We start from the raw sequence: 18,267 nt of genomic DNA, 5'->3' as shown, positions 1-18,267 counted from the left end.
AAAAAATGTGCATTTAATACTCACACATTATACACATGCCAGACAACTAAACTGGAACCAAGAAAAACACTGAGACAGCCCCAAACAGCAATGAACAAAGCCTGATTGTGTCCTGTTCAGTCTCTAATTAAACCCTGAAATTCCTCATTTATTCCGGATCAGCTGCTCATCTCTGGCACATCTACATTTATTCAATTCTGGTTTGCCCTTTATCAGAAGCGTCTGTGTGTCTGACTGCAGCCCAGATGGTTGTATGGAGCTATCCATCACACTGAGCCTGAAAACACCCTGGCCGTATCACGTTCCCTTCCTCTGTTGCCAGTTACCTTTTGAAAAACTACTTCTGTAATGCAGAGAAAACAAAAAAAGCTTGCTAATAAGCTTACATTTTAGACGTATGACAACATCATGCAAAGCATAAGGGAGCAGTAATTAGATATACAGAATAAAATGAGTTCACGGTAGTAATGCAATTAGGTCTAAATTATACTGAGAATTATGGATACAATATCCACAAAAAAAAAAAATTATATGTAAGTTTACGCCTACTTTCTAACCCCACAATCTCCAAGATGCTTCGTGTTTGAGATGCCAATAAAGATGATCTGCATATTCATTGAACAGATACTAGTTTTTCAACTTTCGGTAGGACAGGTAGACTTTTGATGAATGACATCTTGTAGCGCGTGATCACAATTAAACATGTTTCATGCCTTACCTTGTGCCTGAATTCACGAGCAACTTTGCGCTCCATTATGAGCAAACAAAAACGTGCAAGTTTAAGCCTACGCAGTGACGTGAGATCCCTATGAAGGTGAAGTTTGAGCGGTCAGCCCAGGCAATTATATAAAGGTTCTTTTACTGCGGTCTAACTTCCGGCAAAGATTTCACAATTAAGGCTCAATTAAAGCGAGAACTTTATTGACATGGAAGTAAAAGAAAATAAAGGAAAATTGTCATTGCTTTCTAGTTAAATATCCTATATCATCCGAGGTAAATCAGGTATATATGCATGGTTGCATGTATCCATGAAAGCTCAACAATAAATATTTTCTTTTGAATAAAAAAATCTAATCCGTATCATTCCAATTTTAGTAATCTACTTTTATTCTCTGTAAAATAAAGCACGACATCATCCTTAACATCTGAACCGGTAGTCGGGACTCCGGAGTCCACTAAACAAAAGTAAAACCTTCATCTACTCAACTCAATTGAGCGAAACGATATAGACTCCGAGACAAACAAATGCTGAAGGAATAAATAAACAAATGCATGACGGAGGAATCAAATAGTACCTGCAAAATGAAAAATTTACTAGTAGTGCCGTGAAAAACAATTTTATTATTATTAGTTCTTTTTTTTTATTTTGTAACATCCATTTAGTCCGATAACTCCATTTGTTTACATTGTTGTGGGTTAGTATTTCTTTTATCTACCACTAGATGGCAAAGTAGTTTCCATCTTTCCCCTTTCAACCGAAAGAAGACGAAGAGGCGTAAAGTTCCGGGTTTCAAACAGTTACAATCGCAACGATCACAACAAACAACTGCGTGGTACGTGTAATATTGAGTAATGTGTTATTATGACTCCTAATAATCAAGATGCCTTTTTAGTACAGAATTATTATGTTGAACACGTACTCAGTGTAGACGATCACTCTCTGCAAACAGTGACATACTCCTTATTTACATTCATACCGTTAAAGTCAAAACAACTCTGCTAAATCAGTATGTCTGTGAGATGATTACGCGTAGTGTTCTTCATCTAAATGGTATCTATAATATTGTATCAAAGTGGAGCATTTCAAAAGTCCCGCTCTCCCCGGTCATAGAAGTAACTCTTCTCCGCCCTCCTCAGTGAACGTTGAACGATGAACGCCTCTTTGTTCATACAATTAAACGTTTCATTTTATGTGTCCGGAATCATTTTAATTTGTGCTTATTAATTCGAATATCATAATATATAATGTTATGGTTAGTATATAATATGAAAAACGATATAGTACTGTATAAATATAAGATTGCTGCCCTGCCATTGGCTGGCGACCAGCCCAAAGTGTCCTCGCCTCTTGGTCCAAGTCAGCTGGGGCTGAGTGAAAGTTGCTCCTCGTACGGGTAAAATCCCCCAAAACAGTACGTTTGTTCAACCATTAACACGCCATAGTCAAATGCACCAAGCCATATTCCACGCCAGACTGAAGACTGACACATCTTTCTTTTTGCAGATCCTTTTACTGTAGGCAAACTTTTAGTATGGACTCAAACTCCCCAATTCCCCCCATCAATGAGCGGGTGGGGCACCTCCGTCCCTCCAAGGAACATTTTGAGGGCTACAAGAAGAAGATTGCCCATTTTGATGGAGAGCATGGGCAGCTGCTGAAGATACTGGAGAAGTACAAGAGCATCATAGAGGACCAGGTGAGCTAGGGTTTGATTTTGATGTTACACATGATAAGTTCCTATATCTCTTAAGATTTCTGTTTTTAATACCGTCTAACAGCATAAGCTACAGAGTGACTTGCGGCAGCGTGAAGGAGAGATTACAGAACTTAAGAATGCATTGAGTGACATGGAGGTGTACCTCTTCCAAGAAAAAGAACAGTCACTGCGGCTTCATGCGGAAAATGACAGACTAAAAATCAGGTGGGAGCAAAAGCACACCAAACATTCTTCAAAAAAAAAACCACCTTGGGTTCCTTGACAGCAACTCTACAAATCAAAGTTATGTTGGCCTTTAGGACACTTCCATCGATACCATTACTTTTGTTGTTTTAGCAACTTCATAGGCCTAACGTGAAATTTACAGTCCAACTAGAGCATAGGCCATCCTTCATCATGCCTGATTTATTGATACACGTGCTCACAGTTCAGAGAACTTGACATTTGGGTTTGTTTGGCCTTCCGTTTTTTTAGTTAGCATGCTATTTTTGAGGCAACTCATAGATAATGGGAGACAGACTGAAGCTGCCGTATGAATCTGAGGGTCTCGTAGTTCCAATGGTATCACATTGTAATAATATTAATCTACCCTTGTCCAGATCACTCGCAAAAGGGATGGAATGAACTATAATTGATTGTTGAAATGTAAATAACTCGTGGGAAAATAGCGCAAATGAGCCCCAAAGAAGCAGGCATCCAAGACACATAGGCCAGGCTAGACTGCTTCACTTTTTTGTCTGTGCCATATAGTACGAGCAGAGCGTGGTCATAGCTTGATCATGTTTTTGCAGATAATAATTACCAATACGATTCAAAATGCTAAGAACATGACTATCCGGGTAAAATCATTTTGTGTCAGCTTTGCAAATTTTCAAAGCCGACTTGTTTCGTGTTGCACAGAGAGCTGGAAGACAGAAAAAAAATCCAGCACCTTCTTTCGCTGGTGGGTGCTGATGATGGAGAGACAACATATTTTCTGCGGGAGCCTCCTCACAAGGTACTCTTCCTCTCTTATGACATTAATGGCTGGTGATGGCTTCTCTATTATTTTACTGGAGTAGGTGTTCACTTTATTAGGTAGTAGTTGGCATGGCATTGTGACAGGATATGCCACTTACAAATACTAATTGTGTAAAATGTTATCTAGGTGGTGATCAAACAGAAGATGCAGCAGTCGGGGGAAAATTTAAATCTCAGGCCAACAAAGTTAAAGCCCAACGTAACCAGAAAAGGTCTGAAAACATTTTTGTAAAAATGTTTATTTCTCGTGTCATACTAACAGATTAATGTTATATTCCAGTTATTTCTTGTTCTTGTAATTTTTTTATACTACTCGTTTTTCCTGTGCAGGGGACTTCAAGAAAGGAAACCTCGCAGATTCGGAAACTAGCCATATTTTAGAAAAATATAAGACGCACAACCATACTTTAATACTACAGGTAAGCACCACGGTTTCTGCTTGTACTCGTTCAAATATTGTCATAGTTGTATTCATGCGGCGTTTGTATCATGTGACCCAGGTGGAAGCGCTGCATGCCCAGATGGAGGAACAAACCCGACTCGCCAGAGAACAGGTTGATTCACTCCAGGAGGACCGAAAGATGAAAATACAGGAGGCACTGGCCGAAAGGCAGAGATTTGAGTCCCACATCAAAAGTTTGACAGAAAAGTGAGACTTTTAGAATTCTCTAGACATTTAAATACGTTTATGTTTGACCCACCGTGAGTGTGTTCTTTTGCGTAATTTTGCAGGCTACAGCGAGCCCAGAACCTGCTCTACGAGAGCACCAAAGATTATTTAAAACTCAAATATGAAACAAAAACTCAAGAGAAGAAATGGATGATGGAGAGGGACCGCCTCCTCTGGGATTTGAACGGTCCAAAAAAATCTATGTCTACTAGTATGTCACGGCAAGCCGCGAGCGGCGACAATACTCAAACTGACTTCAGGCAGAAATATAAGGAGGACATGAAGGTACGTCTTGTGGGTGTTTTATAATGTTTAAAGAGCCTCCCTACAAACCCGTCTTTAGCTTTTAATCTTTTTAGGCAATGCAGGAGGAGGTAAAGCAAGCCAACCGTTTGGCAGAGATGTACAGGGAACAGTGTGTCAAACTGGAATCAGAACTGGCCCAAGCCAGAGAGGAGACCGAGGCTGGACAACAAATTTTTAAGGTACAAATGTTGAATGGTCTCCAAGTTTGTCGTTTGGTAGATTTAAAAAATAAATAAATGAAACGCAGAGGAAAAAAAAGAATATTATTATAATATTAGCATTTGACTTGGAAGGTTCCTTTATATTACAGACAACCTCCATCTAACTTGGGCAATGTTTGATTTGCACAGGATCGTGCGGAAAAATTGTCCGAACGTCTTAAACTGACGACTCAGCGTCATGAAGCACTGGCGAAGAGGAGGACCTTGGAGGTAGAGGGCTTCAAGACAGACCTCAGACAACTTAGACAAAAACTCAAAGAGGTCGAAAAACAGCTTGTTCAGGTAAAAAGACGTATGAAATGGAAACATGAGAAAAGGATTGTCCTTTGTTCTACATAGGGAAGTAGTTTGTGTTGTTATGTCAATTTATTGTATGTTTGACTTGAGCTCTGACATCTGTATGTATTCTCCAGGTATTGTCTAATCCTGGGCCCAACCAGGATTTAGCTATGCTGCAAGTGGTCCGAGAGAGCAATACGCGGACCAAGAAGGTTCAGAGTGATCTGATGAAATTAAAGGCCAAGATTTATGGACTAGAAAATGAGCTAAGATTTTGCTGAGGAGTGGCTGACATTGTTTTTTTTATTGATATTTTAAACAACTTTATGAGCTTTACGCAAGTGATGTGCTTTGTACTGTTTATTAGTACCTTATTCAATGCCAATAAATGTTTTTTAATTCATAACATTTTATTCCCTTTTTAATTCTAGACAAAACACAGTACATGTTGCCTCACATCTATTCATTTGCCATTTTATGAAAATCATCCATCCAGTATATTTTCTGTTCCACTTTTCAGAATCAGCTTTACTGGCCAAATTTGTGCATGCCAAACAAGGAATTTGACTCCGAATATGAATGAATATTTTTGTTGTCTTCCAATTTTTAATCAGACTCTAAGAACTACCTACCACCGGGTGGTTGCGCAAGTTTGTGACGTGTTAGACGTAGTTCAAATTATTAATTGTGTATCATAAGTAAAAATAAAAAACAATGTATCGGTAATGTAACTTTTAAACACAACATTAGTATTTGGAAATAAAGCGCAATTTAATAAGCACACCAGACGAACCATATAGTTTCGTTTTCCCTAAAATGAACCGCACTTCTGAATTTAATTCAAGGGCGTTTCCTGGAAGCGTGACGCAGTTTTACGCATGCGCTTTCCGTGGCCCGGAATAAGTCAAAGACCACCAGAAACGCTATTGAGTCAGCGGGGTATTGATTCAAGGTTTAACTTTTTGCGACCTTAATTTAAAAAAAAAAAAAAAAAAATCAGTGTCGTAAGCACTGGGCCCGTTTGACTATACGTTTGTCTTTGTTCACGCAGCATTTCCCCAGCAGACTAATCATGCAGACATTAAGGTGTTTGAGGAGTGCATGGAAACTGTTTCAACCAGGCAGTGAAGGTGCAGCCAGAAGACATTACAGCCATGTAAGTGATTGCTTTTTTTTTCTTTTTCTGAAGGTCAGTGGATAAAAGTGAGGAAATCGAAAGATCCTCCTGCTAGCAACTTTTCAAAACGTATAGTATTACGGTCATATTATCAGGATCACTGTGTCACAATCCTTTAGGAGCAAAGTATTGACAACCTTTTGTTTTGCAAAATATTGATCTAGAAATGCACACTCTGATACTCTCATTGCATGTACGTTATAAATAAAAGATCCATTGCAAGAGCTGTATTATGAATTGAACATGCTTGTGCACACTGTTTACACCAAAGAGATTAATTTAATTATGTATTAGCACTGAATAGACCATTTCTCATGTTTTTTGCCTGTTAAAGCTTTAAAATTTAGAGGTAACATTAATAAAGTTAAGTTGCAACTTTCTTCTGCCCTGTGCACCCCACTCACGCACGGCACCAGCAGATAATTGTTTTTATTGTTTTTTAAAGTAATATTTTAGTATATCCGTATTTTCCGACCTTACTAATTTACATTTAAAGTTGAGTTTTCAAGGAATTTTCCTTCCCTCAAAATTCAAAGATACCAAACATGCAAGAACTTGTTTTGTTCTTTGTTTTTGTTTTTTTGTCATACACATTTACAGTTTTCCACATGACATGGCTGGAAATGTAATCCCAGATTATCCCGTTTTGATTGGCCAGTAAATTCCAAAATTTGTGAAAAGAGCATGATAAAATGAAAATGGTAAATTGATAAGGGTAATGGTTAAGCAAAGCTTCAAAGAGTGCAAAGATGCAAGGCATCAAAGGTTTAGATGTAGCAAAAAGAAAAAGGTTTCAAGAATAAAGTGTTCAACATGCAGGGATGAATCGGTATTAAGATATAATGATAGTTTGGAGTTTTTAAATTTTTAATCGTTTAATAAATACTATTATTAATACTGTATATACTATTATAAAATTTTAAAGCTTGAGAGAAGCCAAAATCTAAATCACGATTAGTTTTCCATTAAATGTTCAGCCTTAAATTGGATAGAAACAATTCAAAGTACATTTTCCACATGCCCTCTTTGATCTTTACGGAGAATTGGAGAAATAATGCAGCACAATAGACGATTAATTCACCCATCTTTTCTCTAGCCATGTTCTCAGGGCTCATTCGGTCTCCTCTTTGACATCGATGGCGTGCTGGTGCGCGGTCAAACACCCATCCCTGCGGCTAAGCAGTGTTTCAAGAAACTTGTGGACCACCAGGGCAAATACAAAGTTCCTGTGGTGTTTGTCACCAATGCTGGAAACTCCATACGGAAGACTAAAGCAGAGCATCTTTCACATGCGCTTGATGTGGAGGTGAAGGCAACCTTCTTTTATTATTGAATGTAGTCCCAACTTGCTTTGTCTTATTTGTATCTGTTTCTCTGTGCACGTTGCACTCAGGTGTCGCCCGAGCAGGTGATGCTGTCACACAGTCCTTTGCGAATGTTCACACAATTTCACCAAATGTGTGTGCTGGTGTCAGGACAGGGTCCCGTTGAAGAAGTGGCTCACATGTATCCTGTTTCAAATCTGCAACTCATGCTCTCAATTGATTAAACTCACTGTGTGCATGTTCTGTTTATTTAGCGTGTTTCCACTTTGCTCTTCAAAGTTTCAAAAAAAACTTTGGACCCTATACTGCCTGTTTGTCTGTAGATTTACCATGTCATTGTAACAAAGACTAAAGGTCACGTGGGATTACCTTGACCCACTAAATTTCAGGTTGGGCTTCCAGAATACTGTCACCATCGATAAGCTCAGAGAGAGTTACCCACTTCTCGATATAGTGGATCACAACAGAAGACCCAAAGGCAGTGTGAGTTATTTAGCTCCACACTAACCACAAACATCTTGACAACACCATCACAATCTAGTATGAGCTAATCTGAGAACAGCTCTTCTTTACTGGATGTATTGAACCTAATTTTGGGTTAAATGAGTGCAATGTATGGAATACAGAGTATTTTTTTTTCATTCTTCTATCCTGTCTCACAGATTCCTCCCACTAAAGGTTTACAGCAAATAGATGGTATGTTTCTAGACATGCATATATTTGGTACTGTATATACAAGTGCATCTCAGCAAGTATCATAGAAAAAAATATTCTAGTAGTTTACTTTAAAAAGTCAAATTTAAAGATATACTTAAATACTTTTCACCTTATATGATATTCTAATTGATTGAGATGCACCTGTACATGTTTTCTTTCCTCTTATATCCTTGTAGCGGTCATCTTATTTGGTGAGCCAATTAGATGGGAGACCAATCTCCAGCTTATTCTTGACGTCCTTCTAACCAACGGAAATCCGGACAGGAATTGGAATAATTTGCAATATCCTCACATTCCTGTACTGGCCTGCAACATGGATCTGATGTGGATGACTGAAGCCAAGAATCCCAGGTCGGTTGTTTGGGGGGGGAGGAAGAAAGCTGCATTTTTTTTTTCCTCATGAATTTTCATTCATGTTGTGGTTCCTTAACAGGTTTGGTCATGGCATGTTCCTGGTGTGCTTGGAGAGCCTTTACAAGAAGGTGACAGGTCATGACCTGAAGTATGAAGCTCTGATTGGTAAACCCAGCAGAGTGACTTATAATTATGCAGAGCTGTTGGTCAGAAAGCAGGCCGAGAGACTTGGATGGGCCACACCCGTAAAGAGGCTGTATGCGATAGGGTGAGACCATTCCTCCATTTTGGCACACAGTTTTAGTTCATCCAAACTCATTGACATCTTTATCCTCTCTTTGATAGCGATAACCCTATGGCTGATATATATGGTGCCAATCTCTACAACCGCTACCTCCAGGCTGCTCAGTATCCTCAGGCCCAGACGCGAGCTAAACAAAGTGGGGCACATGCTCAAGCCGGTTACCAGACCCCTAACACGGCATCAACTGAGCTAGGCGGCACACCCGATGTGTTCGGGCCAGGCTCGGATCTCCCCGAGGAATGTCGCTCCATTCTGGTGTGTACAGGAGTGTACAGCAAAGAGGAGCTGCCGTCGGACACGGGGCACACGGTGACCGAGCAGCGCACCTTTCACGGCCACAGGGACTTTGGCTTCGACCCGAGCCTCATGCAGCCGTCCTATGTGGTGCAGGATGTCAATGATGCCGTGGAGTTAGTGTTCCAGCAGGAGGGATGGCGCCTGGATTAAGTGGCCCATTAAAGGGGTGAAACATTGTGTATTTTGGAGAATCCCAGTCCAGATAGTAAAACCCTGGCACATAAATGAGATTGTTTACCTGTCAGTTGAATTGATGCACCTGTGGCTGTGTTTTTACTTTCTGGCTCTGACACCTCTAATATATTTTTACCACAAAACACGTTTTTATATCAGAACAACAAAATGTTGTTTTCACACTGTAATTATGCAAAGTTGGCTATAAAATAGGTCCTGCTCCTCGTGCATGTTCATTCATCCATTTTCTATATTTTTGTGTTCTATCCATGTCTCCAAATTGCAGCCCCAATATCAACTCAGACTAAAACAACACACACACAAACTGCTCTGTGAATCAATTTCTGAAATCAGTTGGATATTTTGAGTACAGACATGACTATAGTTAGGTGATGGAGGTAGGCAAAAGGAGTCAAAAGACCATGAAACTCTTAAATGAACATCAAGCCACCTTCTCATCTTCTCTGATAACGCATGTCTAAAGATTTTGTCACATGCATGACTGAGGTGAAATAATACATGAGAACACTGCCAGGCTGTTACAAATGTCTAGCCTAGATATCCTGACTCAGTGCTGTACCATTATTTGTGTGTTGCTTGCCAGGCAAATCATGCAGCAGCTTGTTGTGGGTTTGTATTTTTCCTCCAAGTGAGACCACAAAATTAGAGATCAGGTGGGATCAGTAGAGGCCCTGAAACGTGCGGAAATAAAAGCTTTTGTACTGACGGTGAGCACGTTGAGTCATTATTAATGATTTCATCACAAAACTTTGCTGACGTAACGAATGCAAAAGTGTGACCACTTTTAACATTGCCTTAATTTCGGCAATTAATTATTAGGCATTGTCTATTTTTGCTTCCATGTACTCCCCTAATGTGCTTAAATACTCGTCATTGCTTTTTGGTGCGGTTCCTGAGTTTTCCGACGGTGCGTGGTCTTTGAACGCACCTCGGGTCTACTGCAGAACGCGAACCCAAACGAGAGAAGGGAAGAAATCTCGTTCCTAAAAATGAAAATTTACAAGCACAACCGGGTCCTGACTCAAACAGGGGGCCCCGACCCAGACCGTGTCTCGACACCCGGAGGTCAGCTTGTTGCAAAGATTGTCAGCACAATTTCTAATGGGGAAATGGTGACCTCTTCCTTCTGTGACATCAACCAAGACATGGAGGGGAGGGGTGTGTGGTCGTTTTCATCATTAAAAGAGGGTGTTTTTAGAGGCATTCGTTGTTTTATTATTTCTTAAAAATGAATTGTTAAAATAGAAAATGCTAACCTTTATTTTCTAATTAAAAAAAATACATAAACTGGGCTAGTTGGTGAAAAAGGTGGTTTACCCTTCCTTTACAACAAGCTCAAGAAGGAAATGTCAGTGTTCCCCTTGTCACAATGTGATTCTCACTTGAGTTGGTCAAAGCTTTGTCATCTATACGTCCTGTTTGTGAATCTAAATGCTGAGCTTTGATGTCCTCTTCTTTGTTTTTGATTCTGTTTGCTTGGTGTGTTTTCGGGGGATGTTTCAGGAGGGGGCGTATGGATGGGCTTCCATGGGATTGGGTTGTAAAAGCCGGGTGCTGGGTGGAAGCTGCAGGGATCTGAAGGCAAGATAGAACTTGCAGGTTACACACATGAAATTAATGGACCACGACTCACTGTTAGTATAACATATCTACATGAATGTATTATCCAGAAAGTTGCCATGAAGCTAATAATTGCCAGTTCACACTCACTTGAATAATGAGGTGGTCTTGGACTTTGTTTGCATTTCTCGTTGGATTTTGTCAGCCATTCCTTAAAGTTCTCCTCTGCTTTCCTTCGCCGCTCTTTCTCCTGCTCCTCTCTCAGACTTGCTTCCTCCTGTTGAAATGGGACAGACCCCAATGATCAAAACATAAGGCCAAGCAGCAGCTAAATCGCAGACACTTTGAAAAGGGTCTTACTTTTTGCTTCTTTTCCTTTTCTAATCTCTCTTGTTTCTTCTTCTGAAGCCAGTCTTTGTACTTCTGTTCAGCCTTCTGTTGAAACTCTCTTTGTTTTTCCTGTTGATGCCGTAGCTCCTCTTCTTTGCTGATTTTCAGAAGGTGATTATGTCTTTCCTTGGATTACAATAATAAAATATCAGACCAGTTTTTTGCTGTAATGGCTATCTTTATGGGGAATATTTCAACCTGCTCTCTTTTCAGCTGTTGCCAGTCTCTGATCTTTTTTTCCTCCATGATCTTTTTCTGTTTCAGTTCCATTTCTTCGTGTTCTTTTTGTTCCTTGAGTAAGCGCGCCTGATTAAAGACGTGTTTGAATCAGAACTTGTAGCCACGCCAAAATAGTGGGAGAATATACGCCGATAAAACAACTTGTCAACTTGCCTTCTCGGTTTTCATTTTCATTTTAAGCTGGTCTTCTTTTGCTTTGTTTACCAGCCACATTTCCCAGGCACTGAGGGCTTCAGGTTCTGTCTGACTTGAGGTGGGTTTCTGTTGCTCGCATCTTAAAAATAAGAATACGTAAGCGGAGATGAAAGGACTGTGTACATTTAAAATGATTTCTGTTCACCTTATAGAGGCAGGTCATACCTGGGCGGCTGCTCAGTAGCACTGGGCGGTTGCTCAGTAGTACTGAGCGCATCTTCATCGCTCTCATAACTATCATGATAGATTGGGGATAACAAGGAGTAAGTGTCGTCGTCCTCAGGTAGGATGTCGTCGCCCAGCAGGCTTTCCGGTGCGCAGACGTGTTTTCGCTCATCTGACTTAAGCGGGGTCGAGCTGAAGTCCTCAGACGCAAGCGCTGGGGAGCTCGGCAGGCACCAACCAGACATGACTAGTAGATCGACACCTGCAGCGGAATACAGTTACTTTGCATCACAGCAACTTTAGGACTAACATTTGTTGTTGTTTTTCTGTAAAGTAATTACATCGCATGATTTGTACTGCAACGGATCCACGTTCATCGTAGAACCCATAAGCTAATGCAAATGCACATACACATACGAAATTAGAGTAAGCTAAGTTCGGCTAGATGTAAGTACTGTCGCATAGACTACTAGCACTACGGTTTAACGATACTTCATCTCATTATGCTAGTCATTGGGGAATTTACAATAATGTTTGCCCAAATAATTTCTTACTTTTAATGTAGCGGTGCCATCCGGCATTTACTTCCTCCCTTTCATGTTCATAAACTTCACGAACAATCGTCTTCCCATGATGCACCACGGCTAAGGCATGACGACGACTGACGTCATTCCGGATCTGTACTTTTTCAATTTTACTTTGCATTTAAAATAGGAATTTGGATATTACTGCGTTATATAGTGAACCAAAAGAAAACCATGCAAGTGATAAAACTATTTTACATATAATTACAAAACACCTTTCACTAATTATTTTGTTACCGGAAACACAAGATCACATATTGAATATTAAAACTATTTGAATTTGGAATGTCAGAAATATCAAACAATAAAACTTGATTATACCGTGAATTTTATAGTTTTACTTCCTGACTAAAAGTGTCATTGAGTTGTTGTTGTTTTTATACAGGCCACAAGAATGTTTTTTTTTTTTTTTTTAATTCTTTAGACTTGTATCAACTGGCAGGTTTTCAGCACTGCACACTCCAGCTCCAGTGTTATTTTATATAAAGCTAAAAGAGACAGAATATTTGCAATGAGGCAGCGAGGAAGCTGTATTTCACACCTGTCACTTCGACCTGCTCCCTGGTTTAACCTTTACCGTGACCCCAGGTACAATGTACTGATTCAGGCAGCAGGGTGTTGTTGTTTCACTGGAGTTCAGCCCTGCTTGGTGTTTACGTGTGTGCCTTCTGTCTCACTCGCTCTTAACATCATCAGCCTAAATACAGCATGCGTTCCAAAATGAGTTTGGACAGTTTTCACAAAGAGTTGTGGTATTTAGTGAGTGCTTCTTATGTGTGAAAAGAAATTGTCATTTTTTGTTGGGTTGAGCTGATCTGTGTAAGTTCTCAAGAGCATACTAATTCTAAATGTTTGATGGAATCTTTCAGTTGTAGTTAGGTAAATTAAAATTAAGTATTAAGACTGTAGGAAAGCTGTTTGTCCGGAAGGACAAAACAACCAAATGCATCTTGTTGGTCATCACAGAACTATTTCTGGGCTGCTCTCTAAATTGTTTCCATCGATCACTTCTACGGATACCGTGTTTTAATGATGTGTCAATTGACTGCGAGGAAAACGTGTGACGCATTTAATCAGTAAAGTAATAATAGAGAATGATGGTGAGCTAGAAGCACGTGTCGAACACAGTTGTGTCTGATGTTTTGTACGTCCGCTCAGGCCAGCCCCTGGCCTCGGCTGCTCGTCTCCTAGAAGGCAGAGACTTCACATTCAGAGCTCGGCAATTTCACAGACAACATCCATTCCATGAGGGAGTCTGGTCACCAGTTAGCCAGCGGGATGGTGGCAGGGGACGTTCAGAGACTGCCTGAGGGAGAATGCCATCTACGGCATCTCTCCAAGACAACTCGTCCAGACCGGAGGGCATCGCCTGGACGCCGCAAAAAGCTCCAAGTCATCATATGTGTTCTGCTGGTGGAGCTGTGTGAAAGATTCACATTCTTCGGCATTGTATGCAACATGATTCTCTTTTGCACTGTAAAGCTCGGCTACGACAACTACCTGGCCGGAACAGTGAACTTGTGCTTCATAGGAGCCAGCACACTCACCCCTGTGCTAGTCGGCTGGTTCGCCGACACCTGCCTAGGAAGAACCAAGGTGCTCTACTTGTGCGCGTTTCTCCATTTCTTTGGTAAGACACAATGTTTATTTTTCTTATTTTTCTACGACATGGTTCACATTTTGATTTTGGCAAAGCACCTGAATTTTTGAGCAGTTTTTAGTTTTCTACAGTTATGTACCGTGGAAACTCAGATCACGAAAAAGAACTTACACACAAAAAAATTCTGACAAAAAAAAAGCTGAAATCACGAGAGGTTTCACTGTAGTACATAGAGTGGATCCCTTTATATACCTTTTGACCCCATGTTCAATTCAATATTTCAGTCCAGTGTGAGCTAATATGTTCAGTAATATCTTCAGCTTCTGACCCGCAATCGCAGTGACTCCTCAATTGTAATTTCCATAGGCACGGCCATGTTACCCGTAGTAGCATTTCCTTTTGAAGATTTCTACATTGACATTCATCATATGAGTCATAAGTTGGAAGCTCAAGAGCAGCAGGCACTGTTCTACACTGGCCTACTGGCTGCTGCCCTGGGCATTGGCGGTATCCGGGCCATTCTCTGTCCCTTGGGTGCATACAGCCTGCAGAGCTACAATCAGTACCAGCTTCTGGGCTTCTTCAACTGGTATGTGATGCATCTACAGAATGTCCGTTTAGGTGGCAAGTACATATTGGAATAAATATTTACAGTAACTGGGACGCTCTACTTTTGATATTGGGTAATTGTTGTGCAAAGATGACATTTAGCTTGTTCTTCAGCTAACCTATTGTATTCTGACTAACCTGGGGGAAGACATATGATGAAGATACAGCATAAATAGGTGCACAACGTATCTCAAATTGAAGCGAGCGATTTGTCCATGTTATCAAAGAGCAAGGAATTTTATCTGGATGCTGCAAAACATAACAATTCAATAAGACTTGTGTCATTTTTTCTCTTAGGTTCTACTGGTTGGTTAACCTAAATGCCACTGTTGTTTTTCTGGGTATTGCTTACATCCAGCAATCTGTGGCCAAAAACCTGGCTTTTTTAATCCCCTTCACATCTGCATTGCTGGCACTTATTGCCATACACATGATGCGCAACAAACTCATCTACAAACCCAAGAAAGGTAAGACGCATGGACCATCAATATTATGTCATTAGAATATTTCTGGTCATGTAGGATTTCGTTTTTAACTCTTTTTATCTAATTCTTAAAAATTCAACCCAAAATGTTTATTGTACCAAACATAATAGCTACAATGCTTTGGTACCCAAACACACACATTAGAACATTTTCACACACAGCCATAAAACTCTCACAAGCATTAAAAAATGAAGCCGTATAAGAGTTTGTTTTTTTTAGGTAAGTGAGACAGGTTCATTTATTTTTTAATTGTGTTTTTGGCACCTTAAACCATTGTCTTCTTGTTTCTGTCAAAGGCGGATCCTTACTGACCACGTTTGGAGTTTTCTTGAACTCCCTCAAGATGTGCTGCCTTCACTATCGCCACCTTAGTGGAGATGTGCCGTCCTGGTTGGACCGGGCCAAGGAGAATAACGGCGGCCGGTACAGTGAGACTCACGTAGAGAACGTCAAAGTTTTGGCCAAGCTCTTCCCTCTTTATGGTCTCCAACTGATATACAGAGCCTGTATTACTCAGGCAAGTCGCAAATTAAAGCAGGGGTCATCAACATGGTGCCCGGGGGGCACTAGGTAGCCCCCAAGGAAACAATGAGTCAGGGCATTTTAGCAAATTTGTGTGTATGAAACTGGCCCTTCGCATCAATCACTCACCAAGAAGTAGCTCTCAATTACAAAAAGGTTGGTGACCCCTGCTGTAAAATGTCTCAAGCGCAAAGTACAAAAATGCATTATTTCGTTGTTCACTGTGGTTCCATGCAGATTCCCTCTGGATACTACTTACAAGCGATGAACTCCAACCTTCACCTGAGTGATGCCCTGTTGCCCATCGGCACCATGAACGTGATCAGCATTTTACCTCTTCTCATGCTGGCTCCGCTTATCGAGTGTGTGAACAGTTGCTCTCTCTCCATGGCCAAAACTCCACTGGCACCGGCAAAAGTAATTAGTGAGTATTCTCCTTTACCCACCACTGGTGACACAACACGGTGTTTTATCATCTTCATCTAAATATGCCTCTTTTTGTTCTATCTCTGTTGTCCTCCCTCTTCTCTCTTGAAATGACTTGTCATGCAACTCCCATTCTGCAGCCCCCTGTCTCATCACCCCACCCTATCTAATCCTCCCCTTACAGTTCTGGGGCATGCATGTGCAGCTCTGTCCGTCCTGGTGGCAGGTTTATCTGAGCTGCACAGAAAGGCTTTCCCCCTGGTGGAGCAAACCCTCTCCGGGAAGGTTCTACAAGTATCTTCTATGCCGTGTTTCCATCTGGCGCCGCAGTACATCCTACTCGGACTGGCTGAGGCTCTAGTCACTCCAGCATGTGAGTGAAAAGGCAGACTTGCTTGAGCAACAATGTAATGTATTCAATTAATGTTTCTGCTTTCCACGGCAGGTTCTCTCATCTCTTTCCAGTTGACTCCAGGGCACATTCGAGGAATCTCCCTGCACTTTCTCACACTGTCCTATGGGGGAGGCTGCTTCCTCGGAGCTATCTGCATTCAGTTGGTCTACTTCATGTCTGGAGGTAAACAAGCACTGATAAAGGACAGTGCTTACTTTAAATCCTACATGTTGTTTAATACATAGCGATGCTTGACTGCAGGTTCCTTTTATCCAAGCGTCCTGCATGATGGGAATTTGGAGAGATTCTTTTTCTTCATGGCCACACTGATGATGATAAATACTCTGGTGTATTGGAGTATATCAAACAGGTACTGAGAATTACAGAATCATGACTAATATAATCAGCTCGACCTTCAATAAGTCATATTGCAAACTAATGCACTGACTAATGGTCAGCTAGTTGCATTCTTTATTCTGCATGAATAAATGAAGGCCCCCTGAAAAAATATTATTGCCCCTGCTGGCCAGCGTGCTGTTCAAGATCCAGGAGGAAAGGCCCAAAGGTCCCATTTTTACTCTCAGCATTCCGAATGAGAGGCAAATGTGTTGATGGATGTTTTCAGCCCTTCCTAGTTCTCGTTTTTGTGAGATACATGGGCATGTTGTAGGGAAGTCAAACTTATGCCAGTCATAATTATCTGCATGTAAGATATTGCCAGTTGCTTTTACAACTTTTATTCTTTCTTCAGGTACATGGATCTGAGTGTGCGGGGTAAAGCTTTGACAGTCAGCCCACTAACAGAGAAGCTTCTTCAGTACAAAGCTTGCCTGCGATACTATGACACTATGGAGCGCTCGTACACAAACAACTCCTGTGAATCTATCATCTGAAAGGGTTTAAAAATCATCTCTACACTTTGTGGCGCTGGCGCTGCTTACTGCTGTGTTAAATTGAATATTTGTTGTTTTGTTGTGATTTGTGATAAACTGTGAATGTTTTGCCACCTGGGCTGCAAATTGCATTTTGAGACTACGTTTGTATGTTAAAATATTATCCTGTATATACAAAAGCTGAGAAAAAACAAAAACATTATTTTGACAATTTTTAGCTTTTCAAGAACTAGTCCTTATTTTCGTGTGACTACAACTGATTTTATACTCGCAACTCCAGCCCAACAAGTAGAAATATTTGTGCATATTAACAAGAAAGCGACATAAAACAGTTCAACAATAAAATTCATGATACTCACATGAGATGATGATTATTAAATGAATTAATGTGCGCGGATCGCAACAAATATGTTTGGGTAGTTGAACTTACTCTATCAGGTTTTACTCTCATAAATCATTCTGAGAACGTAAAAATGCTGGTAACATTGAAGGCGAGCACTCTGGCCTTGTGAGGAAATTTGAAATCAGCTACAGTATGAGTCTGTCAATGCAAAACAAATTACACTAACATTAAGTGCATTGCAGCAAAGTGAAACATAGCAAAATTAAATAGTATTTTTTTATAATTTCGTGAAACAGATATTATCCATTTATTTTCAACATCGCTTAACCTGCTGGCAACGGGCTTTATTACCTGGATCTTGTGTAATTCAAAAATTGGAAGTCATTAATTTAGCTGAAGTTTCCCCATCCCTGATCTAGTGTACCTAATTTGATGACCCAGTATGCGTGATAAAAAAAAAAGATGAGAAAACCAAAAGAAAAGCATTTGAATTCATCAATGTATTTAAAAACATTTTTTAACGCGTTTTCGGAGAGAATGTTACCCCAAAATGGAGCG

General features: G+C 40.4%; 4 protein-coding genes across 8 annotated transcripts; 3 read left to right on the top strand and 1 right to left on the bottom strand.

Moving 5' to 3' along the window:
• Positions 1-1,443: 1,443 nt before the first annotated feature.
• ccdc77 (coiled-coil domain containing 77) lies at positions 1,444-5,340 on the top strand. The gene is made up of 11 exons (XM_088379028.1): positions 1,444-1,553; positions 2,225-2,417; positions 2,500-2,642; positions 3,339-3,435; positions 3,586-3,670; positions 3,789-3,877; positions 3,959-4,107; positions 4,191-4,413; positions 4,488-4,613; positions 4,785-4,937; positions 5,069-5,340. Exons 2-11 carry the CDS (start codon positions 2,253-2,255, stop codon positions 5,213-5,215), a joined length of 1,377 nt encoding a protein of 458 aa, XP_088235154.1. The 5' UTR covers positions 1,444-1,553; positions 2,225-2,252; the 3' UTR covers positions 5,216-5,340.
• Positions 5,341-5,778: 438 nt separating this feature from the next.
• hdhd5 (haloacid dehalogenase like hydrolase domain containing 5) lies at positions 5,779-10,014 on the top strand. Of its 3 annotated transcripts, none has more exons than XM_088379031.1 (9): positions 5,779-5,886; positions 5,986-6,090; positions 7,208-7,417; positions 7,505-7,617; positions 7,826-7,919; positions 8,099-8,132; positions 8,330-8,504; positions 8,587-8,775; positions 8,853-10,014. In XM_088379031.1, the coding sequence occupies exons 2-9, from the start codon at positions 6,007-6,009 to the stop codon at positions 9,256-9,258; spliced, it is 1,305 nt and encodes a 434-aa protein (XP_088235157.1). In that variant the 5' UTR covers positions 5,779-5,886; positions 5,986-6,006; the 3' UTR covers positions 9,259-10,014. The 3 variants fall into 3 exon arrangements, 2 of the variants coding, with proteins under 2 accessions (XP_088235157.1, XP_088235155.1); XR_015859080.1 differs by having other exon boundaries at positions 5,822-6,090; positions 8,853-9,905; positions 9,937-10,014; XM_088379029.1 differs by having other exon boundaries at positions 5,822-6,090.
• A 332-nt stretch (positions 10,015-10,346) lies between these two features.
• On the top strand, positions 10,347-17,724 carry slc15a5 (solute carrier family 15 member 5). Of its 3 annotated transcripts, none has more exons than XM_088379025.1 (10): positions 10,347-10,937; positions 13,596-14,067; positions 14,404-14,626; positions 14,944-15,113; positions 15,428-15,648; positions 15,891-16,077; positions 16,264-16,452; positions 16,525-16,656; positions 16,735-16,843; positions 17,225-17,724. In XM_088379025.1, exons 2-10 carry the CDS (start codon positions 13,683-13,685, stop codon positions 17,364-17,366), a joined length of 1,758 nt encoding a protein of 585 aa, XP_088235151.1. In that variant the 5' UTR covers positions 10,347-10,937; positions 13,596-13,682; the 3' UTR covers positions 17,367-17,724. The 3 variants fall into 3 exon arrangements, with proteins under 3 accessions (XP_088235151.1, XP_088235152.1, XP_088235153.1); XM_088379027.1 differs by lacking the exon at positions 10,347-10,937 and having other exon boundaries at positions 13,760-13,886; positions 13,969-14,067; XM_088379026.1 differs by lacking the exons at positions 16,735-16,843; positions 17,225-17,724 and having other exon boundaries at positions 10,347-14,067; positions 16,220-16,452; positions 16,525-16,649.
• ccdc34 (coiled-coil domain containing 34) lies at positions 10,495-12,530 on the bottom strand. Its single transcript, XM_088379032.1, has 7 exons — positions 12,408-12,530; positions 11,854-12,115; positions 11,647-11,767; positions 11,452-11,559; positions 11,224-11,379; positions 11,014-11,140; positions 10,495-10,878 (listed from the first exon to the last, which is right to left on the bottom strand). Exons 2-7 carry the CDS (start codon positions 12,096-12,098, stop codon positions 10,706-10,708), a joined length of 930 nt encoding a protein of 309 aa, XP_088235158.1. The 5' UTR covers positions 12,099-12,115; positions 12,408-12,530; the 3' UTR covers positions 10,495-10,705.
• Positions 17,725-18,267: the final 543 nt, after the last annotated feature.

Source organism: Syngnathus floridae, chromosome 6 (genome assembly GCF_059516105.1).
Source record: "Syngnathus floridae isolate MCC-2025c chromosome 6, RoL_Sflo_1.0, whole genome shotgun sequence".
NCBI classification, from domain to species: domain Eukaryota; kingdom Metazoa; phylum Chordata; class Actinopteri; order Syngnathiformes; family Syngnathidae; genus Syngnathus; species Syngnathus floridae.
Note: the sequence above shows the minus strand (reverse complement) of the source record. Positions and strands in the feature narration are given on the sequence as shown.